At 44.5% G+C, this 25628-nt stretch overlaps 1 protein-coding gene across 2 annotated transcripts in view; it reads left to right on the top strand.

Annotated features, from left to right (window-relative positions):
• The window catches only part of DZANK1 (double zinc ribbon and ankyrin repeat domains 1), a 65343-nt gene extending 41218 nt beyond the window's left edge, over nucleotides 1–24125 (top strand). For both annotated transcript variants that reach the window (XM_073878435.1, XM_025876893.2), the window contains 12 exons: nucleotides 3422–3514; nucleotides 6123–6245; nucleotides 7281–7445; nucleotides 8984–9191; nucleotides 10655–10758; nucleotides 13019–13093; nucleotides 14911–15007; nucleotides 15451–15548; nucleotides 18386–18466; nucleotides 19191–19318; nucleotides 22241–22315; nucleotides 22746–24125. In XM_073878435.1, the coding sequence (XP_073734536.1) occupies nucleotides 3422–3514; nucleotides 6123–6245; nucleotides 7281–7445; nucleotides 8984–9191; nucleotides 10655–10758; nucleotides 13019–13093; nucleotides 14911–15007; nucleotides 15451–15548; nucleotides 18386–18466; nucleotides 19191–19318; nucleotides 22241–22315; nucleotides 22746–22869 (1371 nt within the window). In that variant the 3' untranslated portion in view covers nucleotides 22870–24125. The remainder of the gene's footprint in view (nucleotides 1–3421; nucleotides 3515–6122; nucleotides 6246–7280; nucleotides 7446–8983; nucleotides 9192–10654; nucleotides 10759–13018; nucleotides 13094–14910; nucleotides 15008–15450; nucleotides 15549–18385; nucleotides 18467–19190; nucleotides 19319–22240; nucleotides 22316–22745) is intronic.
• Nucleotides 24126–25628: the final 1503 nt, after the last annotated feature.

Raw genomic sequence — 25628 nt, 5'->3', positions numbered from 1 at the left:
AATAGTTTATTTAAATAAAATTTTAAAATATTTAAATAAAAAATTTAGTAATTTATTTAAATAAAAATTTTAGCCACTGGGTGGCTCAGTCGGTTAAGCATCTGACTCTTTTTTTTTTAACTTTTTTTATTGTTATGTTAATCACCATATATTACATAATTTGTTTTGGTGTAGTGTTCCATGATTCATTGTTTGTTCATAATACCCAGTGCTCCATGCAGAATGTGCCCTCTTTAATACCCATCACCAGGCTAACCCATCCCCCTACCCTCCTCCCCTCTAGAAACCTCAGTTTGTTTTTCAGAGTCCATCATCTCTCCTGGTTCATCTCCCCCTCTGACTTACTCCCCTTCATTCTTCCTCTCCTGCTATCTTCTTCTTTTTCTTTTTTCTTAAAATATGTTGCGTTATTTGTTTCAGAAGTACAAATCTGTGATTCAACAGTCTTACACAATTCACAGCCCTCACCGTAGCACATATCTTCCCCAATGTCTATCACCCAGCCACCCCATCCCTCCCACCCCCGACCACTCCAGCAACCCTCAGTTTGTTCCTGAGATTAAGAATTCCTCATATCAGTGAGGTCATATGATACATGTCTTTCTCTGATTGACTTATTTCACTCAGCATAACACCCTCCAGTTCCATCCACGTCGTTGCAAATGGCAAGATCTCATTCCTTTTGATGGCTGCATAATATTCCGTTGTGTATATATACCACTTCTTCTTTATCCATTCATCTCTCGATGGACATCTTGGCTCTTTCCACAGTTTGGCTATTGTGGACATTGCTGCTATAAACATTGGGGTGCATGTACCCCTTCGGGTCCCTACATTTGTATCTTTGGGGTAAATACCCAGTAGTGCAATTGCTGGATCGAATGGTAGCTCTAATTTCAACTGTTTGAGGAACCTCCATACTGTTTTCCAGAGTGGTTGCACCAGCTTGCATTCCCACCAACAGTGTAGGAGGGTTCCCCTTTCTCCACATCCCCGCCAACATCTGTTGTTCCCTGACTTGTTAATTTTAGCCATTCTGACTGGTGTGAGGTGGTATCTCATTGAGGTTTTGATTTGGATTTCCCTGATGCTGAGCGATGTTGAGCACTTTTTCATGTGCCTGTTGGCCATTTGGATGTCTTCTTTGGAAAAATGCCTGTTCATGTCTTCTGCCCATTTCTTGATTGGATTATTTATTCTTTGGGTGTTGAGTTTGATAAGTTCTTTATAGATTTTGGATACTAGCCCTTTATCTGATATGTCATTTGCAAATATTTTCTCCCATTCTGTCGGTTGTCTTTTGGTTTTGTGGACTGTTTCTTTGGCTGTGCAAAAGCTTTTTATCTTGATGAAATCCCAATAGTTCATTTTTGCCCTGGCTTCCTGTGCCTTTGGTGATGTTTCTAGGAAGAAGTTGCTGCGGCTGAGGTCGAAGAGGTTGCTACCTGTGTTCTCCTTTAGGATTTGGATGGACTCCTGTCTCACGTTTAGGTCTTTCAACCATTTGGAGTCTATTTTTGTGTGTGGTGTAAGGAAATGGTCCAGTTTCATTCTTCTGCATGTGGCTGTCCAATTTTCCCTAAGCATCTGACTCTTGATTTCAACTCAGATCTGATCTCAGGGTGGTGAGATTGAGCCCTGCGTCAGGCTCTGTGCTATGTGTGGAGTCTTCTTAAGATTCTCTCTCTCCCTCTGCCCCCCACCCCTGCTCTCTCTCTCTCTCTCTCTCTCTCTCAAAATAAATAAATAAATAAAAATTTTATATGTTTAAGGTGATGATGTTTTAGTATACATGTACATAGTGAAATGACTACTGCAGTCAAGCTAATTAATATATCCATCTTTGTATACTGGAAATTTGCTGAGAGTAGATTTTAGGTGTTCTCACTACACATGCATGTGAACACACATGTGCATGCACACACACACGCACACACACATAGAAATATTAACGATGTGCGGATATACTAATTTTGGATTGTGGGACCTGCCAGCATGAGGATCCTGAGGTAAGCTGTTGGACTGAATAAGTAAGCAGCCTTACTGGTTTATAGTCTTTCCAGAATATTTCCTGCAGCAAACAGCTTTGTTATTTTTGTTTGATCTCAGTATTTTTTATAACACAGGGACAGGAAATTTGACTCACTTCTCAAGGAGTGTCTTGAGTGTCACCAGATCTTTTCTGAGTCTCCAGGAAGACCACAGTCCTAAATCTCACAGAAAAGCTCTGGCAGTTGCAGATTATGCTACAGAGACTTTAAGCAACTTTGAAGAATGCTGGAACCAGGGAGTGTCAGGATCCACAGAGAGCGAGTCTGTGATATTCTGATATTTTGAACAGCAGTCAGTCGGCCATTTGCACTTTAGGAGTTCTTTGAGTTGCAAGAACTTGGAGTCTTCTACTTGGTTTAATTTCACTTGGAGTGAAATTAACCAGACTTGGAAAGGCCAGGGACTTCATAGCCTACCTAGTGGCATTGGAACTACAATCCTGGGAGTTGGACTTTCTCTTGATCATCTTCTTTGCCTCTACAGCTTCAGAACACATGGTGTCAGTTTCAGGACACCTGGGAAATGTAGGCACTGGAGTAGAAAGGAACACTGAGTGTCACTGATAAGTGAAGGGGATAGGATCCTGATAGTGCAGAATAGTCCAGCGACTGAACAGGTTTTAGCAAACCTCTAATAGTTGAACTCTAGTTAGACTATTTTAATATTCCTTCCTCCCTTCCTCCCTTCCTCCCTTCCTCCCTTCCTCCCTTCCTTCTCTCCCTCCCTCCCTCCCTCCCTCCCTCCTTTCTTCCTTCCTTCCTTCCTTCCTTCCTTCCTTCCTTCCTTCCTTCCTTCCTTCCTTCCTCTCTTTATTGCTACTTATCCTCAGTTTCCTAACTTGGAAAGTTGTACTTACCATTTATTTTCTAAGACAGTCTTTTCATTTTTGCATTTCTGAGTGAGAAACTATAGAGCAAACCTAAATTCATTAACATGAAGCCCCATGGGCTGTTTACAAGATGACTTGTAAACACATAGATAAGCTTTTGCTAGTCTTGGACTTTTCTGTTTATTGTTCAAGCCATGAGATGAAGACCCTACCATCATGTTTTCCACTGGGGAGAAAAAAAGTAAATACTTATACATAATCAGTGCAAAATTTTTTATTTGCCTTTCTGAGACCAAATGAATACCTGTTTTCAGTTTGTTCATTTTGAGTTTTGTTTCTTTGGGCGGGGCGGGGGGGAGAGTTTCTTTTAAAATGATTTTTGTCTGACACTATGTTGTAATCATTCCTAAACCAATCCAGTTTCAGGGTCTGGGTGTTAAAATAGGGTCCATAGCTGGCTGATTGAAAAGACTGCTTGATGATTTCTTTGCACAGTTGTTTGCTCAGAGAAAAATGTATTTCTCGTTCTTTGTTTTCAAGGAGAAAGTAGTCTGCCGCACCTGTGGTACAGGGAATCCAGCTCACCTGAAATACTGTGTCACTTGTGAGGGGGCCCTGCCTTCATTTCAAGAGGTAGGTTGACAGCATGGACTAGGCGTCTATTTGGTGGCTGCTAAATGTCCAGTTTCAATAATAATGAAGAAATATAATCTGCAGGGGAGGGAAGAAGTAGGAGGTTGGAGAGACACACTGAAGGCAATATTTCTAAATGTGGAGAGGACTTTATATATTCACCAATACAAAATAGTTTTCAAAGTCTTAACTCAAGGGGGATTCAATAAAATCAGCAATTTCTAACAATTTCATTTAATAACTTTGCACAGAAGGCTGGTGGCAGCCAGCAGAGAAGTAGACCCACTTGTATTTCATTCACGGTCAGGTATGTCTTTACTGACTGGGCCATGCTGTTGTTTGAAATTGAGAACATGGTGGGTACCCACTTCTGGATTTTCTGCCAGCCTATTTGGAGTATTTAAAGTGAAGGAATAGGAGTACGTGCAACTGAAATTGACGTTATTACCTGTCAGGGATGTAGTTGTCTCTGGGTCTCACTTATCAGCAAAACCGTTTCAGGAAAAATTACAAAATTGAATTTGTTTTCAGGATTTGATTTCTCTTTGAATGGTGTATCAGAGTTTGGATGTCGCAATGAGAGTATATATCACCGAAGTGCCATAGAAGTAACAATGTGTACTCAGTCTGATAGCTTATGTCTTTTCTTTGTTTAGCAGCATTAATATGAATGGAATAAAATACCTTTTCTTTCTTTAAAGCAATGTTATGTTTAAAAAAATCGACTTGAACAGTAGATGCATTTATTTTTCTAAAAGATTTTATGTATTTATTTATTTGAGAGAGAGAGAGAGAGAGGGCATAAACAGGGGGAGGAGCAGAGGGGGAGGGAGAGGGAAGGAGGAAAGAATCTCAAGAATACTCCGCTTTGAGCGCAGAGCAGAGCCGGATGCAGGCTCAATCTCACAACCCTGAGATTATGACCTCAGCCAAAATCAAGAGTTGGATGCTTAACCAACCAACTGAGCCACTCAGGCACCCTGAACAGTAGATGCATTTTTTAAAAAAGATTTTATTTATTTGACAGAGAGAGACACAGCGAGTGAGGGAACACAAGCAGGGGGAGTGGGAGAGGGAGAAGCAGGCTCCCTGCTGAGCAGAGAGCCCGACAGGGGGCTGGATCCCAGGACCCTGAGATCATGATCTGAGCCGAAGGCAGATGCTTAACGACTGAGCCACCCAGGTGCCCCAACAGTAGATGCATTTAAATAAAAGATCTGAAGTCTTTATATTTAGAAACCCAAGTCAGCAAATTTTATATCAAAACCCTGTTGTAGCAGGAGGATACATTTGAAATTTAAGTCTGAAGCAAAAGTGTGGAAAGCATTTCTCTCTTGATTTGTCCCAAGGAGTCTCTCACTAATTGCACAGAAATGGGGTAAGGGTAAGCCTATACAAACAGAGATCTTCGTTCTATCTTTCTGGATAGATATCTGTTTTAGGATAACAAAACAGTCCCTGAAGTAAAACAGGATATAGCTAGGCAAATAAAGTTGACTAAAATATCAATCTTGGATGAAAAATGGTCCTTAGAAAACATCTTCCCTAGTGTGTACATTCTTAGTGTTGTGCGTGAGATATGTGTTGTTATCAATTGTATCAGTTATTCATTGATTCATTCATTCAGTAACCATTTGCATAACTCTGATGTGCCAAGGTTCAAGGTACTGTGTCAGTGGGGGAAAAATGTGAAGTATAGTCCTTTCTCTTAAAGAAATCAGGATCTAGTGGAAAGCAAGAGCAAGGAGGGAAGCTGACATGTGGAGCCTGACCCTATGGTAAGCATCCCTCCATGTTTAATTGCCGTGAGCCATCTGAACCCTGCCTACAGACCTGTGAAGAGACTCTTATATTGGAGAGGCTGCATGGAGCCGTAGATAAAGGGCAGGCTTTAGAATCAGATGACCTGGGGTCAAATCTTGAGTCTTGCCTTCTCCATGCCTCGGTTTCCAACCTCTGTAAAACACGATGGCACCCACCTCACAGGTCTGTCCTGTGGTTTGATGCGAGGTTAGCAGGACAGTGCTCAGCACTATGTGCCTGCACATAGTAGGTGATCACATAGCAGTGACGAATACTCTCATCCTCATTTGTTCGATGAGAAAATCTCTTCCTAGGCAATAAGGAAGTAGCAGGAATCCAGGCCTACCTCACAAAGTTTCAGAAATTCTCACGAAACAATTCTCTCTCTCTCTCCCTAAAATAAAATAATTCTTTTCATGTGTCAGGGGTGGAAAATAAATTCACATTTCCAGATGGAAACCAGAGCCCTAAAGGAAAGAAGATAAACCTCAGTTGTGACAGTCTGCTTACATTCTTTCTTTATAAATATCGTTATGGTAAATCAATGGTAGGCTTGCTACGTTTGGTATTAAAGATACTGAGGAATATCAAGATGCATGAGGCACCAGTTTCATCAACTTGCGGAATGTGTCTTCTTTGTACGAATTTATTAATTGGTGAAGTTCATCGTAGTTTTACTCTTTGGGGCAAAAATACCTTATTCCAGGGTTTGCAATGATTTGGAGCTTTTTTCCCCTGGATTCAGAGGGAGATTGCAGAATATAGTATTAATCTGCCTATTGATAAAAGCCATTGTGTTTCCCAGCCCATGCGCAGTGGAGATAAAGCCCCTCCTCTGCCCACTCAGAAAGGGGAGACCATTTCCTTCTCCAAGTGTGGTCGCAGGAACCGCCGGGAAGCTTGCTTCTGTGACTGGTGTGGATCCACGGTGGGTATTTTAAATCTGAGCTTCTTGGCGCCGAGGCCTCACCACCACCCTAGAGATGGACAGTTCCTCCTCTTCCCCTGCCTTGCAGAAATCACTTCTTCGGATTTGAGTACTAGCACCTATTTACCTAAGAATCTGGGGACAGAGATAATGGATTCTGTTAAATTGAGAAAGCTCTGTTATTGCTGTTTTGCTTTGCATTTCTTTGAGGTTAAACTTTTTCAATCATTTATTGACTCTTGGTATTTCTTCTTTTAGGAATTGTCTTCTTATCTTTAGAGAGAGAGAGAGAGAGAGAAAGAGCACACCAGTGGGGGAGGGGCAGAGGGAGAGAGAGAGAATCCTCAAGCCGATTCCCCACTGAGCCCGGAGCCCGACATGGGGCTTGATCCCGGGACCCCAAGATCATGAACTGAGCTGAAATGAAGAGCCAGATGCTTAACCCACTGAGGCTTTACCAGGCACCCCTTACCTTTTTAATGAAACACTTAAAGTCATTTCTTTGAATAAGTGTCCCATGTAAATAATACAGCACGCTTCCTGTGAAGGATTAATCTCCCTTCTCATCCCAGGCCCACAGCACCTATCCCCAGAAGCAATCACCTAGTGTGTGTGTTCTTTGAGCCATTAAAAGCATTATTAAGTAAACTAGTAGTTTCATAGAAACACTAAATCTGTTCCTTTCACCTAGCAATGTACCTTGTTAGTAACTTCCTCATTCTTTTCAGTGGCTCTATAACATACTGCCATCTGTATGTATCATGATACATTTAAGCCATCCCCTATTGCTGGACATTTAGGTTGTTTTCCACTTATTTTCTCTAAAACCACAATCCTGCAGGGAATGGTCTTAAATATACTTCTTTGTGTACTTGTCCATCAGGAGAATAAGTTCTAGAAGGTAGACTTGCAGGATCAGGGGTATAGGCATATGTTATTTTGATGGCTGGGGATTGTATGGTATGAGAATAATTTATGTGGGAAAATTAGGACTCTAATATTTATGAAAGTGTAATAATATTTTCTGTCCTCTAGCCGGGCATTTCTGCTTGCTACTCTGTTTGCCCTAAATGTGGGGCCAGCAATCACCCATCTGCCCGATTCTGTGGTTCCTGTGGTATTTATGTGAAGTCCTTGGCCAGACTTAGCCTGGACAACAGCCTGGCTCTAGCTGCTGGAGAACTTGGCCCCTTTGCTGAGGTGAGGCCTCCATTGTAGGAAGCACTGGTGCCAGGGGGATGAGCTTAAGACTGAATTTGTTTCCTCCACCTTGTGGATCAACTCGGGGAAAGACAGCCGAAACATGTAGACCTTTCCTTTGGATTTTCAACTAGATGTGTAAATAAATTCGATCAATTTAGGCTTTAAACACTCAAGTGATTTCTTCAGAATTCAAAGATTTATCTATAGTAGATGGAGGTCTAATTGCATTTGCAAGACTAATATAAATAATGGAAATCAATACAATGTCATGAGGGAGAAATGGATTTAAAATACATGAGACAGGCATACTTTTTTTTTTTTAAGATTTTATTTATTTATTTGAGAGACAGAGAGAGAGAAGCACAAGCGGAGTGGGGGGATAGGGAGGGGAAGGGCAGAGGGAGAAGCAGACTCCCCACTGAGCAGGGAGCCAGACACAGGGCTCAATCCCAGGACCCTGGGATCATGACCTGAGTGGAATGCAGACACTTAACTGACTGAGCCACCCAGGCGCCCTGAGACAGACATACTTCATGAATTTCTTATGTAGCCTGCCAGGAACTTTGCTCCTGCTCTTTTATATTTTAGAAAACTTACATCAAGCATATGAAATTGCTTTTGCCATTTATAACAACAGCGCACAGTTTAAGGAAAATCTTGCAGGATTATCTTCAGAAGGACTTAATCTCTAACAAGCTTGGCGTTAGCCTTTTATAAATTTCTCTAAGCTACATAAAGGCTTTTCAGATTTCTTTTTAGCTCTTCACTAGAAGAATTTGAAGATTGATAGTTATTAGAGAGAATGCACATGCACTCAGCAACTTTGCTTTCATTTTTAGGGAGTTCATGGCCTTCTTAACCCAGACTGAGACTTATGGATCCTGGGGCTGCCGGTAGCCCATATAGAACCATATGCAAGTGAGACAAAGGGTTCTTTCCTCAAGGCATTTGACTGCAATCTTTTGGAAATTGATTTTTAATATACTAATTTTGTTAGAAAGACATTTTCTTCCATCTACCAGAAAAATTGTCCTAATGAATATGCAAATATATAATGCTCACAGTGTGAATGGTATCCCTTTAGATGCAGTGATGTTGTGCAGTGCACAACCTACATAACGTTACATGATGGTCCTCTCAAGTCCCCACATCCAGATGAAGGAGTATCTCAGAGAAATCCTGGTGACTAGTGGTTGACTGTGGATAAGTAGTGAAGTTTATGTTCTATTGGATTGTAGAACTGAGAGATTAGATTTCTTTCAAGCCTCGGGCAGCAAGACAGAGAATATCAGTTCATTTGGACGAATTTGATATAGTAAATGGCCAAGCAGATAAAGCTGGTTTTATAGATCAGAATGGGAGTTGCTGGGAGAGACAGAAGCAAGGAAGGTGAGGCAAGGGCTAAAAACCTCTTTTTAGTTCAAAGTACAGTTTCTCGGAGATATGTTTACTTCGGATTAGAATTCATTTCTATAAGTAATATGAAGAATTAATTAAATCATATTCTAGTATTTTGTTTTCTGCCTTGCTCATAGCCCCAATCTGCCTGGCAGTCCCTAAATGTTCCTTTACCCAGACCTAATGCTGGGACTCGGAAGGACGTGGGCACACAGACTGCTGGCCTGTTCTACCCATCTGGCACGCTACTAGCCAAAAAGGAACAGGAAATGGCTTCTCAGAAGCAGAGGCAGGAGAAGATGAGTGACCATAAACCTCTCCTCACAGCTGTCAGCCCAGGAAGAGGTGAGGGGAAAAGACACACTTTCTTGTCAGTAGGGAACTCCCTCTTTCTTGGAAAGAAAATTGCATTTTTTCTTCCTTTAGATTTATTTCTATACATAAGAAATAAATTCCATTGTTTTTCTTTAGGTAATTTTCCTTCATATTATAGCTCTTAAACTTGTAGAGTTCTGATGTTTTAATTTTTTTTAATTCTTAAAAAAAGATTCTATTTATTTGAGAGAGAGAGAAGGGGAGGGGCAGAGAGAGAGGGAGAGAGAATCCGCAAGCAGACTCCCCACTGAGCACAGAGCCTGACATGGGGCTCAGTCCCAGGACCCTGAGATCATGACCTGAGTCGAAATCAAGAGCCATGTGAGCCATCCAGACGCCCCAGTACTCTGATGTTTTGATTCATAGCTCCATTGTTTAGTCTGTAAATCAAATAGCATGTATGGATTGCTGTCATTACAGTAGAAATGTTGTTAGTCTATGTCATTATTGTTATCTACCATTATCTTTCTCCTTTTACCATTCTAAAATTCACAAAACAAAATTCACCATTTTAACCATTTTAAAGTGTATAGTTAGTGATATTCAGTCCATTAGGAGCAGTATAGAAGCATCACCATTCTGTATGTCCAGAATATTTTCATCACCCCAAAAGTAGACCCAGTATTCATTTTGCAATCATGCCCCACATCTCCTCTCCCAGGTGCCTGGCAACCACGAATCTTCTTTCTGTTTTGATGGATTTGCCTGTTCTGGACATTTCCTATAAATGCATCTCCTGCCTGCACATGAGAAACCAGAAATCCAGACTCATGCAAAATCTCCCAAGTGTTAAGTGGTGGCAGTGATTGAATTCAAATGTGTTTTAAACCCTGTGCAGATGACAAATGGGCACAAGGGAGCTTTCTGGAGTGATGGAAGTGTCCTTCATATTGATCGGGATATATACGCTTGCTGAAAATCAAACTGTACACTTAAAAGTTATATCTCAATATGGTTAATTTTATTTATTTATTTTTAAAAATTTTGAAAGAGAGATAGTGATAGCATGGGGGGAACAGAGGGAGAGGGAGAAGCAGACTTCCCTCTGAGCAGGGAGCCCGATGTGGAGCTCAATCCCAGGACCCTGAGATGATGACCTGAGAGCCAAAGGCAGATGCTTAACCAACTGAGCCACCCAGGTGCCCCTCAATATGATTAATTTTAAAAGAATAAAAGAAAAAGACCCCATATGGGGCCATCAAAATATACATTTTTTTGAGATTCTGTACTATTCTGTGATCAGTCATGTGTAAAAAATAAACCTGGGAGCAAGAATGGAACTTATTCTGATACCTAGTTGAGTTTCAGTAAGTAAAAACCATCACAAAGTTTGGCAAAGAGAAATAACCTGAGAACGCATGTTGCACAGGAACATTTTTCTTTCTTGGCTTCAGAAGAGCTACCCATGAGGATGGGTTTCTTTTTTTCTTTAGGATACTGGAGAAAACAGTTGGATCATATCTCTGCCCACCTCAGGTCTTATGCTCAGAACAACCCTGAATTCCGGGCCTTGATCGCAGAACCCAGAATGGGAAAGGTGGGTGAGCTCTGCTCGGAATTTCCACTCCAGAGAGTCGCATGGGGTCAGGCTGCAGGTCCCCTCCACTGACTTCACCCGAGACTGCACTTTGCTTGGCTCTTTTCCCTTTCCTGTCCTGTTTTCCACACTTCCTTTTTTTTTTTTTTTTAAGATTTTATTTATTTATTTGAGAGAGAGAGAATGAGAGACAGAGAGCACGAGAGGGAAGAGGGTCAGAGGGAGAAGCAGACTCCCTGCCGAGCAGGGAGCCCGATGCGGGACTCGATCCCGGGACTCCAGGATCATGACCTGAGCCGAAGGCAGTCGCTTAACCAACTGAGCCACCCAGGCGCCCTCCACACTTCCTTATGTCCTGAGCGTTTCCGTAGTGTAGCGGTTATCACGTCCGCCTCACACACTTCCTTATGTCCTCCCCTGCAGGCGCTGCCTTAACAAGTCACTTGCACACGAGCCTTGTCTCCGAGTCTGCTTCTGGGCACCTGACCTATAAGATAGTAAATTGTGAACATTCCATGCTTTTAGATCCCACATGCTATGGTGACTCTGGTGCTCAGAGCTAAAAAACCCAGAAGAGTTTAGTCTTGCCAAATTGTGCACTTAAATCCAGTCTATATTAGCAGCAATAGTAATCATAAGAGTTGCCATTTCCTGATGCACTCACTGTGTGCATTGTGTTCATCAGTCTCTAGCGCTCATAACAAACCTATAAGGTAGGAATATTACTTTTGCAGCAGTTTTTTTTTTTTTTTAATGGCCACAAATTCATTGGTAGTCTTCCCTTCAAAGAGTGGAGTCAGTGTCTTCTCACCTCGAATGTGGGCGGGCTTGTGGCAGTGGGGCTCACAGAGTGTGGTGGCAGTGATGCTATGGGACTCCTAAGGTGTGGTCCTGCGAGGCCACACTGCTTCCTGTCTTACTGCGCATGCTCCCCTCCAACAATCCTTCTTGGAGCCCAGCCACCCTGCCGTGAGAAGCCCAAGCCCCATGGAGTGGCCACATGTAGGTGCACCCCTCTGCAGCCGTAGCTGCAACTAGTACTTGAGTCATCCTGGCTCAGGAGCCAGGCAGATGAGTGATGAGAGAAAATGTCGTTCCAGCCTCCAAACATGCAGCCGCCTCTAGCCATTTGAGTTTTCCCAGCTGAGGTGTCAGACGCATGGAGCAAAGACAGTCTATCCCGGCTGTACCCTGTTGGAAGCCACAAACTTCATAAAATGGTTGTTGTTTAGTGCCACTAAGTTAGGGTGTTTTTTTTTTACACTGCAGTAGATAATCCGAACAAACCTTATTTGACACCCAGGAAAACTTGCTCAGAGAAGTTTGGTGACCTGCCCAGGATTGCACTGATGGGTCTCGGGGTATTCAGGATTTGAAGCAGGTCTGTCAGACCCTGAGCCCCAAGCTTTTTCTCTAGAATTACACCATCATTATAAAGAGCTCTATGGGAAGATCTCTTCTTCCATTTGTATGACACTAGAAGGAACCTTTGAAAATCAGCCTGTTTGATCCTCTGCCACCAAATAGGCCAACATTGAAGCTATTTCATTGTCAAGTACTGTTCAGTTTCCTTTGATAATCTATTTTGGTGGTTTATTCATTCTTTGGCCTAACCCAGAGGTCTATAAACTATGGCGTGTGGGGTAAATCAGGCCTGCCACCCAGTTTTGTAAATCAAGTTTTATTGGATCATGGCTACACTCATTCATTTACTTATGGTCCATAACTGCTTTTATGCTACAATGGCAACCACCATATAGCCTACAAAACCTAAAATATTTACTCTCTGATCCTTAAAGCATTTGCTGACCCCTGTTTGATCGAAATTCCTCTGGCTACTTACAGAGAAAGCTGCTCAACTATGAAACTTGGCCCTTGATTGCCAAGGCCTGGTCCCTCAGGACACCCAGGTGATGACATCCAGCCAGGTGGCTTGATTAAATTTAAAGTGTGTCTCTTTAGAGAGGATAAATTTGTGTCTTGCTTTCTTATCCAGCCTGGCAGTCTCTGCTCTTTGATGGGAACGTTAATTTCGTTCATTTACAATTTATAGAATTGTAGATATGGCTGGATTTGTGTCTATTTTGCTACTTATACTCTATTTCACCTAGCTTTTGTTCCTTTGTTTTTCTTTTCTTGTCTTCTTTTGAGTTCATTAAATATTTGATTAAATTTACTGTTTAACATCTCAGGATTTCTTGGCTCAGCACATTAAACCCATGTGCGTGGTTGTGAATTCTCTCTAATGCTTTTTTAAAAGCTTCTCTCCGCTACTGTCCATGAAGATGGCTATGAAGTTAGCATCCAGCTGAATTATATTCAAGTATCCAACAAAGTGAGTAAAACCTTTAGAAGCTATTCATTTGAAAATCAACCAAACTAGTAAATTATAGCTTACACTCTATCAAAGTGCTTCTGTGAAATCCATAGAAGGCATAAATTCCAAATGTTATAAGACTTGGCTAAAAGGCCAATAATTTCATAGAAATAGATAAGTAACTGTACTGAACCTCAGAGAAGACAGGTCTCAGGCACATAAAGATGTAGTAAGAACAGGAATTATTACCCACCCTATCAGTCCTTTGGTTCTCAGGCATACTTATACTCACCAAAGTCTGAGTATAGGTGAAAGACTGACAAAAATGTTTGCCTGTATGTACTTTCACCTATCTACCTCTAAGAAATAAACCAAACTTTGTGGCTCTGCCTCCCTTGATCTGCCCTCTCATATGGTGACTGGAACTTTGCTACAGTGCCTGTAGCGTGTGACAAACATTGATTGATTCATACCGGCAGCTGTAGTTTCACTGGACAAGAAGTCAGAATATACAAAAGAATAAGGAATGGATTAAGAAGATGGGTAAAGAAGGCAAGGAAAAGCACGGGGACTAGCGTATATCAGGCCCTGACCATGGACCCATCAGGGGGCTAGCGGTGTCTTGAAAATTAGGATAGACACATGGGCTCTGCCTAACTCAGAGGCTGGGAAAATGCAGTCCACTGACACACACAAAAGTGTTTTGAAGTCAAGTCAAGCACTGAATGCCATGTTTTCAGTTGTGTGGCTACAGCAGAACTTGGGTCAGGGAGGTACATGAGAAGGGGAGTGAAAGACATGAGTCAAGGCAGGGGAAGGGGCTGAGTGGTCATACCTAAAGTCTAGTCTCAGCCTGATCCATGAGGAGCTCTGAAGTGTGGCTCACACCATGAAGTTGTCCCAGGTGAGGCAAGGGAAGGAAGGATGTAACCTCTAGAGCAAGGCAGCACCCATCTGTAGAGGCAGTTGGCTAGCTGTGAGGTGTTAGCAGCCCACCCGGCAGCTGGGAGGGATATGCTAATCAGTTAGTGGAACTGGGTGGGCACCAAGAGCATCTACAACACGCTGTCTATCAGGTAGAAGTGGAGTAGTTATCCCCAGATTTAATATGTTTTTTCTTAGCCTGTATGTTCTAGTGTTCAGGCAGTAGCAGGTGGTTCCCTGTGGTGGGAGAGGCAGCCACGCGAGGGTGGGACAGGATGCTACGCTGTGGAATTGACCCAGGTAAAATCAGAATTCCAGGTCTGGACTGTGCATCATCTATCCTAATTTTATAGACCTCCATTTTCCCTGTTTTACTTTCCCAACATCCCTTTGAGGTAGGCCATGATATTTCTGCTTTACAGGTGAAGAAACTGAGGTACAGAGAAATTTAGCCACCTTCTTCCAAGGTCCCTGAGCTAATAAGTGAGAGAGCCAGGATTCAAACTCTGTAGCCTGAGCTTCCCTATCTTGCCACCCTTATTCCAAGACATGGAAGGGTTTGAAGCAGGGGAAGAACACCATTACATATAAATTGTAGAAAGGTTACTGGAGCAACCCACGTGGAGGGTGGGCTGGCAGGAGCCAGTTGGGAATCCCTTGCAGGGATCCTGGTGTATGAAGAGGGGGTTGTGGCTATAATGACAGAAAGGAGGGGCCGGGCTGAGGAGCCACTTAAGAGGCAGAATGGACAAAATGTCCCAGTGAGGGGATGTCCAGCTTCCAGCTTGACTATATGTGTAGACAGAGGGGTCGTTAATGAAGAGAAGAACAGGTTAGCAGGGAGAGCACTCCTTCTGTGGGGATACAGCAGCCTCATCAGTCACAGTGCCTATGTTTTTTCTGTTGCCCAGAACCTTTACCTGAGCAAGGCTGTGGATTTCAGCAGCCACTTTCTGAGCAGTGTCACCAAGGGTGGTGATGGGCCACTTGGCAGCAGGTCCAGCTTGGGTGAGTTGTACCCTTCCAGTGATTTTGAGACAGTCGACCAGGAACACACTGACCTGGCAAGGACAGCAGGGAATTGCTTAAAATTTGCCAGCCCAACCACACATCTTCCTTTAATGTTCCAGCCATTTTATTCTTCTGGCTTCTCTAAAGTTAGGAGTGAGATTTTTGAAATCTTTCACAGGGCTTGGGGAGATAGGTTGTGGGGGGTGTTTTCTTTTGGGCTTAAAAAACCATAGTCCCCTTTTCTTCCCCTCCTTCCCAGTCATCCTCTGGTCCTGGGCTGAGATGAGTGGCTTCAGGAGTCCTTCTTGAGAGGGTCAATAAAATAGACATTTCTATACAAGCCATTTTATTCTTCTGACCTCTTGAGGGGCATGATAGTAGGATAGCTCTTTATATGTGGCAGGGGGGCATTGTTTTAGTCCTTGATTCTGTCATTTCAGTGAGTGACTACAGCCAAAGCACCTCAGACACCACTGAAAAAGTCAAGAGGACAAAGAATTTCAAGACCAAAAAGTTTCAAGAAAAGGAGCAACTCACAGTATGTGTACTCCTTTGTCCTTATAGCTGTCTTCTTAGGCCTGGCTGTTGAATGTTTTACTTTGAGATATATTTTTTAATTTTACTTCATTTTATTTTATCTTGTTTATTTTATTCCATTCCATTCCATTCTATTTATTTTTTAAAGTAGGCTCCATACCCAACATGGGGCTTGAACTCACGACCCTGAGATCGAGACGCATGCTCTACTGATTGAGTCAGCCAGGTGGCCCTCCTTTGAGATTTTTTAAATGGAAGAATACTTTTTCATTTTCTGTTCCTTTTTTAGAAGTGTATTTTTATTTTATGGAATCCTTTAAAATATGTTGAGATTATTAATTAGAATTATTTTAAAGTTCTTATTAGTTCCCGGAATCTCCTCTGTTTCCTCTGGGGTCAGTTCTGTCTGTCCATCTTTGTCTGTCTTGTTTTTGGTTGGTCTCAAATATGTGATGATCCTTGGTTGCCAGATCACGTTGACAAGTGAAGGGCTGGTTTGAGTAGTGTCAGTGCCTGCCATGGGTGTGTGGGCCTCGGGTCCCCATGGGGATGGATGGGCATCCTGTGGGGCAGGCCTACCTGGAGGGTATTTGGGTGGAGGGCAGGAGAAAGCCTTGGGGTCCCCTAAGCTGCCTTTCCTCTGGAGGTGAGGATGGTGCTGTGAAGGGCTCTAGCATATTTCATTCCTAGATGGAGCTGTCCTTCCTTCCTTATTCTCCATCCCTGTGTCTGTCACAGAGGTCTGGGCTCTGCCCGTCTTGGGCCCAGTACTCCCAGTAGAAGAGTTTGTTAGGCAGATCATGAACTCTCTGGAAAAAAAGTTACCAGGCTTTAAGCAGAGAGCCCAGGAGAGAGAGGAGGACACCACTCATCTCAGCCACTCACCAGCAAAGCCCTTTCATAGAACGCTTATGAATCCAGCCTGCGCCCAACACTGGCCCTCCTTGTTGATTAACTCAGCTTCTGCAGGGCCCCTTGGAGGGAACAGACTACTATCTCTGGCATCTTCAGCTGGTTTTTCTTTGCTTTGTTTTCCCTCTCAGCCAAATTCCAGCTACTTCCAGTCTTTGGAATTCCTCACAATTCCCCATCCACTGATGGCACCCTTCCAGAGTTTCCCACAGCTGTTAGAGTTTTGTTTTTCAAAAGTACAGACCATGAACACTGAACACTTTTAACTGGAGCTTTGGAGAAAGAGACAGTGGGTGCCCTTGTTCAGCCCCTCACCTTGCCTTTCAGTCGGTCCTCTTTGGCTGCAGTAGGGAAGACAGATGTGCTTAGCAACAAGCCCAAAGCCTGGGTTTCCCCCAAGATGAAGATGGGCACGTGTGGGTTCTTTCCTCCACCTTCCATGGAGCCAGGTCCTCAGGGTGCCCTCAGGGGTGTGTATACTGGTGTCCAGCTTGTATCATTATTTCTCCAAAGGCAGGTGACTTCTCGCCTCATCTTGTGTTTTCCCACCACGTGCTTTGCATCTCATAAACACCAATAAATTTGGAAAGAAGACCTTAGAATTATATTAACATGTATTGTGTATAATTCCTTGCACTCTTGGTCTTCTCTCAGTTTAAAATATTGTCATTGAGTAGAAGAGAAGTATAGAGTTACATAAACTTTAACAGTTTTGGAGACTATACCTGCTTACACTGTATGTGACCCAAATCTCCCCATTGCTATGTGCCTTTATTTTCTCATTTGTGTTTAGGGGATAAGTATCAGACAAATAATAACAGCATCCAGTGGTTCACTCATTCAGTGGTTATTTGAAGCACACATATACCAGGCATAGTTCTCGGTGGTGAAAATAAATCATGAACAAAAGCTATAAAGGTCTCAGACCTCATGCGGTGACATTCTAGTGCATTCTAGTATAAGTTTCCATAAGGAATGGAATTCAGTAAGAACAAATGTGCCCCCCCAGACTTTCTAGGGGTTCACTTTAATAATAGAGTACCTTGTTCCAAGCTAATCACCTTAGAGTAGGGGGCGGAAGGGACACAGCCTGAAACCAGGATTTTCTTCCAGAAGGCTCGCAGGCCTTGACCAATGTCCTCATCCTGATGGCTCCCCAGAAAGACAGGAGGGGGTAGATATATTATTTCTTCTTTACAGACAGGAAAACGGGAGTCCTGGGACAAACCACCCCAGGTCACCCTCAGAACCAGTGATGGAAACATACTGAAAGCAATGTCTCTGGCTTTCTAGACTGTCTCTTCAGCCTTGTGGCAACCAGCCTTTGTAATCCTTTATATATAAAGAAAGATTGCATAGCAAGGGGAATTTCATCACATTTTGAAAACAGAGCATATAATAAATTCTTCAGATTTCTGATGATAGGTGAGAGCTTTTTCTTCCCCCAAACAAGATTCGACTTTATCAGTTCACTCATGCCTCAGGTGAGCATGTTTTCTGAACAGTCATACTTAGGCTGATTCTGAACCCTTTATAAAACTGTGCAGAGGAAATATTAGGATTCACCCGGTTGCTTTTCTTAGGAATATTTATTTCCTTTGTAATAAAACTAGTGTGGGGTTTCTGGGGGTGGTGAGGTTTCTCATTGCATCCCTGTCCTTAATAAAGATAAAACAATGTCAATGTGGTATTCTTCCCCGAGACAAGGTTTCAGAGACCAGGAAGATTTACATTAGCTAGGTTTTTTTATGCTGCTGGTGTCGAAGACCACACACATGCTCACACGCACACACACGCTCACACTCACCTGTCCCTGGAGCTCAGAACTTAACCTTAGAGAGGAAGTGTTTGCCTTGGGAATTGGGTCTGGGCAAGGGAGACAGTGCGTTTTCACGGCGGTGGAAATGACCTTGTGTAACCCTGCAGCCTGAAAACAGGCTTCTGCTGAAGGAAGTTGGACCAACAGGGGAAGGGAGAGTCTCTGTGATTGAACAGCTGCTTGAGGAGGTAAGTACAACTCAGAGAACAAGTCTCTCTGAGGATTTCAGCCTCACATTTCACCTCTGTCTCTTTCAGATGCAAGTCTTGTTCAGTATTGTGATAACCACAGTGCCATTTCTTTCTTTTTTTTTTTTTTAAGATTTTATTTATTTATTTGACAGAGAGAGACACAGCGAGAGCAGGAACACAAGCAGGGGAGTGGGAGAGGGAGAAGCAGGCTTCCGGCCGAGCAGGGAGCCCGATGTGGGACTCAATCCCAGGACCCTGGGATCATGACCTGAGTCGAAGGCAGACGCTTAACGACTGAGCCACCCAGGCGCCCAACCACAGTGCCATTTCATTTAAAACTGCCTGGAAGTGGACTAAATGGCTAGTCAAGAACTTTCCAGTAATTGTTCCTGGTTACTAGTTTTTACAGCAAAGAGAAAAGTCATATGAGCCCAAATAATGTGCATAAATGTGGACAGAATCCCTGGCCTGTGACCCCATGTGACCTTCATGTTTCCTAAAGAAGCGAGGCTCGGGGGGATGCCTGCCCCTCCTGATGGGGGGAGCAGAAGTTTTATCACCCGAGTTAGGGTGGTTAGATCTTGGGTGTCCTGATTCTGTTCTCTCTTGAGGTAAAGCAGTTTAGTTCCGGCAAGCATATGCATTACACTTCGCAGGATGGCAGCTGGGTGCTGCCGAGAGCAGGGTTTGAGGCAAGTCTGTCCTTTCCCTTATGCTGCAGGGAGCGGACCCCAACTGCAGGGACAGTGAAGAGCGACCCGCGATTACCGTGGCTGTTGTGAACACGCGCCACGAAGTGATTCCGGTTCTCGTGCAGAGAGGAGCAGACACGGAGCAGCGCTGGGGCCCGTAAGTAAGACACCGTCAAAGGAGAGTTCCGGCGCAGCCAGCCGCTGCCTCCGGGCCCTGCTCTAGCAGCGTCCAGCCACACGCATGACCCGATCCGTTGGCACCGCTTGGGAACCATCTTAACCCATTTGGGCCTTAATAAGAGACTTCACTGCCACTATTTTTCAAACCTGGGCAAAACAAAAACTTTTTAAGTGGATTATTGGATTGCCGAATTTTTTGTAGCTTTTATAAATGATAAATTTTGTTAGCTCTCGGGTTTACACTGAGGGGGGGCCGGCAAATCCTTCCCCCTTGGGATGTTAAGCAACATTATTTTCCTCCTGATCTTAACTGTTGAGACCGCTAAGAGAACAGTGGGCCCAGTGTAGTCCCTATGGAAATGTGGCCATGAAGTCACTCTACAAAGAAAACCTTCTCCGGGTGTCTCTGGATGTTGATACACTGGGGATGACACTGCACATCCGAGTTCACTACATGATCTGGTTGGTGCCTTGGTTTCCCCAGCTGGGAAGCAGGATGGACAGATACCAAGTCCTGTTGGGTACTTCTGCCACTTCCCTGGTCTCGGGCCTCTCCTGCCTCTTGACCTCTCGCAGCCTTGGGATTCTGTTGTTCTCTGAAATTACTTTGGAAATGTGGGGTGGACAGTTCCTTGAGGACGGGTTCCACATGTTAACTGCTAATAGCCTGCCAACTAAGTTGCCAAACTGGGAGTTCTCTAGGGGTCCTGCAGCCATCTGACCCTGCTGCCCCTTGACCTACTTCTGAGACCAGATCAAGGCCCACCAGAGAATCGTGCTGCTGAGTGTGTCAAGCCAGCACGTGGAACAAAGTTAGATAGCTTTGCTTCTGTTTTCCTCCATCTCAACTTTAACTCCAGTGTTTTTATTCACAATATATGCCAGTTAATTTTTCTGTGTGCACTGTTACGTTTCTGTCCAACAGGACAGCTATATCAGGTAGACACAACCTCTTTTTAGTTTTGTTTTAGAGTAGAACGTTTGGCCCATTTGGTGGACGTATTTGGTGGCTGGAATTTACTTGCTCACCTTTCCCTGGGGTTCACATTCTTCATACTGTCAGCTTCTTCGTTTGACCCACACTTGGGTTATCATTATTCATAAAAATAATGCCACCATGTTCGGCATGAAGGTGTATTTTATATTTGTACAATTCAGACAAACTTTTCTTGGAGCACTTATGTATAATGTCTGTGGTTGGTACAAAATCTCTTGAACAGATTTTGAATTGATGCTTATGAGAAGTCCCGCTGAGAGGAAGAAACTACTCTGGACTACTCTGGACATGGAACAGATTACCCGTTTTTCCTTGGTGTTCCTCAGTTTCCATTCTTACTTCATTACCATTCTATAAATTGACATTTACCCACACGTGATCTCTACTAAGTCTAACTCTGCGGTTGTACCATCTGTCTGAACGGTGTGTAATAGCCCGTTGTCACTCCCACTGCATTAGCATGGTTAGCAGAATCTAGCTCACATGGAGGGGGAGGGAGGAAAGCTAGACCAGAGCCCTCCCTCAAAATAGAGCACAGAGATCTCTTCTTCCCCTTTAGTTTATGCCAGTAGAAGAAAGCGGATTTCTCCACTGAGAGCCAACTCTGCTGTCTGCTTTATATTTGTTAGTTTGAAGTGTTTAGACCTGGGTCAGCCTGACCTCTACCCCCTGGCTGGACCTCTGTAGATCCAGGAACATGACCTCAGGACTCCATCGATCCTACTGCTCCTCAGGCACAAGCCATCCAGAGATCTGGCTTTCCCATAAAAAAGGTTCAGTGAATTGTCCCTTAGCAAACAAGGATTTAAAAACTCTTCCTCCCCCGCATTCCCAGCTTGTTTGACTAGTGGAGAGAAGCAGCGTAGGTGGTCTCTACACCAGGTAACTTCTGTCCAATGGCTTGGCAGGTAACAGAAAGCCCCTCCCTAGTGTTTCTGTTTCCAATGTTTGTCTCTTTCCTACCAGAATACACTCATTTTCAACCCAAAGGGATGGCTAAGGAGAGGTACACATCCTCCACCAAAGCTGATTCCTCTTATCGGCAGATTTCAAGAACACAGATTCAAGGTCTCACTAAGAGATGGGCAAAGAGAAGTGCCATTTGCTTTTGGACAACATCTACCCTCCTTCACTGGCAATTTCAAACATTCTGTCTCTTAATTCTGCCCCAGTAGCCGGGAGGGGTGGATGTAACCACTAGTCTGCTTCTTAGAGGTTCAACTGTGGAGAGTTACTCTATTAGGTAATTCATGATTTACAAAGAGAGAATGTACCTTCATCTACCATGATACATAGATTTGAATAAACCATTTGAGTAGTTTGTGCATTCATAGTAGAGTTTCCTTAAAACACAAATTCACAGAACACCATGGTGTACCTGCTGTACAAAACACATTCTAGAAGGTCTGGTGATATAACACCAAGCTACTCAGAGGAACAGACTCACAGGTATCACCTCTGCTCTGAACAGAAGAGGGTGTCCCCTCTAGCGTCCTTGCCTGTTGGAGTCAGAGCAGTGGACAGAGTTAGAGTCAGCAGTCACAATTCACTGCTTCCCCACAATGAACTGTGGTTACACAGAAAATCCAGCCATGGTGCCCCCTCCCCACCTCATAAATGGAAGGTGCGTTCTGCTCTCAGTGTAGAGGGAGTTATGAAAGAAGATCATGCATCTACTCAGGAGATGTGGCAACCCTGGGAATACATATAAGTTCCAGTGGTAAATGCCTAATAAAGACCCAAAGAATGTGAGGGGTGAAGTAACAGTTGTGCTACCAGGGAGAAAGGAAAGACGAAAGATGAAGGAGGGTTGGTGTCATTGGTGTGATTTTGTCTGCATGCCCACAGCATCCTGCATTACAACTGCTTTAGCAGGATGATTTTCTCCCCCACCCCAAACAGGCTCCAAAATACAGCTCTTCATGAAGCAACTCTGCTTGGCCTGGCAGGAAGGGAGTGTGTCGCTGCTTTACTGCGGTACGTTTCCAGCCTCTAAGGGAGATTTCTGAGGGTCCCCTGCTGACCTGTGATGATTTCAGAAGGCCCTAGTTCCTGAACAGTTAACCCTGTGAATGGGGGCCACCATCCCACTGTGGGTCCCAGCGCTGAGGGCTCTTAAAAGCACAATGGAAATGTTGTCCCCCCACCAAACATACTTGGTTGTAGGACTTCGATGCAATGGGAGCCAATGGGCAGGATTGGCAATTGAACATGTTGAAATCACAGAGCCCCTCAAAAGGTCTCAGGGTAGAGCCTCCTTTGAGAGTGGGGGTCGTAGTGGCCTCTTGGGGACAGGTTTAGGAAGGTGGGGCCAGGAGGCTCCCAGACCGGCCTCTGTGTCAGGGAAGAGCCAGGCCCTCAGGTTCAGGTGCCTGAGTCCTTCTATTCATGCCCATTCCCTTGGCAGATGCAATGCAAGCATCCAAAAGAAGAACATGAATGGCCAGACACCGTATGACCTGGCTCTGCAAACTGGGGATGATGTCGTCACCTCACTCTTTGCTGCTAAGCTCGGCCTAGATGACTCTTAGACCCAAGGGCCTGCACAGGACCTAGCTGCAAGAAACCATCCAGTTCTGGCTCTTCTTTGTTTCTTTCTGAGATGTGTATTTGTGGTTTGAGAATTGAGGTTGAGAGGAACTCATAAGACTTTTTTTTTTTTTTAATATGACACTGTAAGCCACCATGTGGGTATTTCCCAATATGCTGTGGATGGTGATGAACTTAACATGTACTTTTTAAAGGGTTTCTTGCTGCTTATTTTAGAATTTTCTTTTAAATTTATTTTTCAGGGGACGCCTGGGTGGTGCCTTCGGTTAAGTGGCCAACTCTTGGTTTTGGCCCAGGTTGTGATCTCAGGGTCCTGAGAGCGAGCCCCACGTTGGGCTCCATGCTCAGCACAGAGTCTGCTCGTAAGATTCTCTCTCCCTCTCCTCTACCCCTCTCCCTGAACGTGTGCAAGCATGTGCTCTCTCTCAAATAAATGAATAAATCTTTAAAAAAATTTAAAAAATAAATTTGTTTTTCAGTAGATAATAATTGCACATGGTTCAAAGCTAAAAATTTAGTATGAAATGTTATGTAGTAAAAACTCTGCCATCTCTGTCCCACAGCCACCCACATCCCCTCCTCAGAGGCACCAATGATACCAGTGTCATCTGTGTCTTTCCAGAAATAGTATAGGATTATATAAGCACATGTATATAATATATGCATCTGTACATAGAGGGTATACACAAAATACAAATATAGATAACAGATATATTCTTTGCCCTCTTTAAGACAAGTACTAGCGAACCACACACTCTCCCGATGTGTTGCATCTTGTTCTTTTCCTTAATATATCTCGTAGGTGGTTCCAAGTGAGTACATAAAGATCAAGTTTATTTTAAAAATGTTGTTTCTGATGTTGAGCTCATCAATATTCCTATTGTTCTTTGGTTGACAAACAAGCCTTGAATCAGCCATCTGCAGGAATGTGTCATTTTGACGTATGTCTTTTTTCAGATTGTTATTTCAGTCCTTGGGTGATAGCGCTGCAGTCGTGCAGTCCCTAAATAGTTTCTGTTAAAGTGTGTTGATAGAGTATTTATTAATTCTGAATGATTAATTCCGCACAATAAATAACCGACTTCGCTGAGTGGTTGTTGTCATCACTACCTGCACTGCTTTCCTGAGGGAGCGACTGTCTGTGGTTGGGGCGGCGGGGACAGGTGCAGAGTTGCTGGAAGCGATGCCCGGACACAGGGTTGGGGGGCACTGGCCGGCCCCTGTCACACTCAGCCGTCTGTGTTGGGGGGCTGCTGCAAGGTAACCAGGGTCCCGTGGGTCGGGGGCGGTGTGCACTGTGTCAGCTCAGCCGGTGCAATACTACCCCTCCCAGACTTCTCTGCCTTTATGGTGCGGTGCAGGGTGGGCCACAGGAGTGACAGCACGAGGTTCCAGATTCCAAAGGCAGAAGCGAAGTGCGGCCCTCACGCTAGGAAGGTGGGTGAGGGCCCCAGAGGGTGCTGCGGCTCACCCTACAGGCTCTGGATTTGACACTCAGGGAGGAGGGTGTGGAGTTCAAGACCATTTTGCCCAGAGCTCAGGGAACAGGGGAGGCCCCATGGGCCCGTGGGTTCCAGAATCTCTTCTCTTGGAGCTCTCAGGGGTAACTTTCATGCCCTGAGTGCAGGAAGGACATCTCCACTGTTCCTTGGGTTTCCACACTTCCTGGGGGCAGGGCCTGCCCTTGTACCTGAGAGGCAAAGCGCACACCCGACATTTCCTACCAGGGATCTTGCCTTCCGCTAAAGGCCACTGCCAGCACAAATCACCTTTGGGTTTCCATCAAGCCTCATGTACAGAGTGAACAGGTGGCTCAAGATGCAAGAACATAGGTTCAGATCCAGGAACTCTCTGATGAAATCCTGGAGGGTTATGTAAAGCATTATATAAACATTGAACTCTATGTTTTCAGGAAAAGTAAAGTTAAACACATGTTTCAGGCAAGGCCTTTCTGATTTCAAAGTTCATGTTATTTCTTGTCCTTCGTGACGTTTTATTTTTCTTTTCCTTGGGTCCCTGTATCAGGGCTTGAAATGGGAGCAGAACCACCATAGTGATGCTGAGTAAGGGGTAATGAAAGGGACCGGACTGCACGCAGTCGTGGGAGTGAGTGAGTGAGGCTGGTCACAGGCCAGGCACCCCTGTAGCTCAGCAGGGCCGCAGTGGGGAAAGAAAGGTGAGTGCCGAAAAGGGATGAGCGAGGACAAACCGGAACCTCTGGGCCCAGTCTCCCTCCTCCCTCCTCATGGCCACAGGTGACCTGCAGGAGACCCTGGTGCCCTTTGGCATGGAGCCTGTTCCAGGCATCCCAGGCTGGACTCTCCAGAAGCAGACTGAGACAGCTGGGGATGGGGGAGAGAAGAGGATGCGTGTTTATGGGGGATCAGCCCTTGTGGAAGGAAGAAGGGGGTGGTACGGCAGGAGACATCAACACAGACACAGCCCCCACAAAGCTGCAGCCGCGCTGGGGCAGGGTGCTGAGGAGGAGGATTGCCCATCATCCTGCGGTGCCCGGACAGCTGTAGCTCCGGCACAGGGCCACCACTGCCCCAGGACAGCTGTGACTTCGGGCCAGGCAGCTCTCTGCTAATGACTGGAGGCAGTCTGCTGCCCTTCCTGCTGCCCGCATTCCCTACCCCCAGGTAGTCAGCGCTGCCCTAAGGGGCATGCGGAGGATGCCCCTCTGTGTGTACCACAGAGTGCATGGCATGGGTCCCTGACCCAGGCTGCCGGAAGGGGG

The sequence above is a fragment of the Callorhinus ursinus genome, unplaced genomic scaffold (assembly GCF_003265705.2).
Source record: "Callorhinus ursinus isolate GAN/ISIS: 27379988/994484 unplaced genomic scaffold, GSC_fseal_2.0 scaffold29, whole genome shotgun sequence".
In the NCBI taxonomy this organism is placed as follows: domain Eukaryota; kingdom Metazoa; phylum Chordata; class Mammalia; order Carnivora; family Otariidae; genus Callorhinus; species Callorhinus ursinus.
This window is presented reverse-complemented; position numbering and strand designations above follow the sequence as displayed.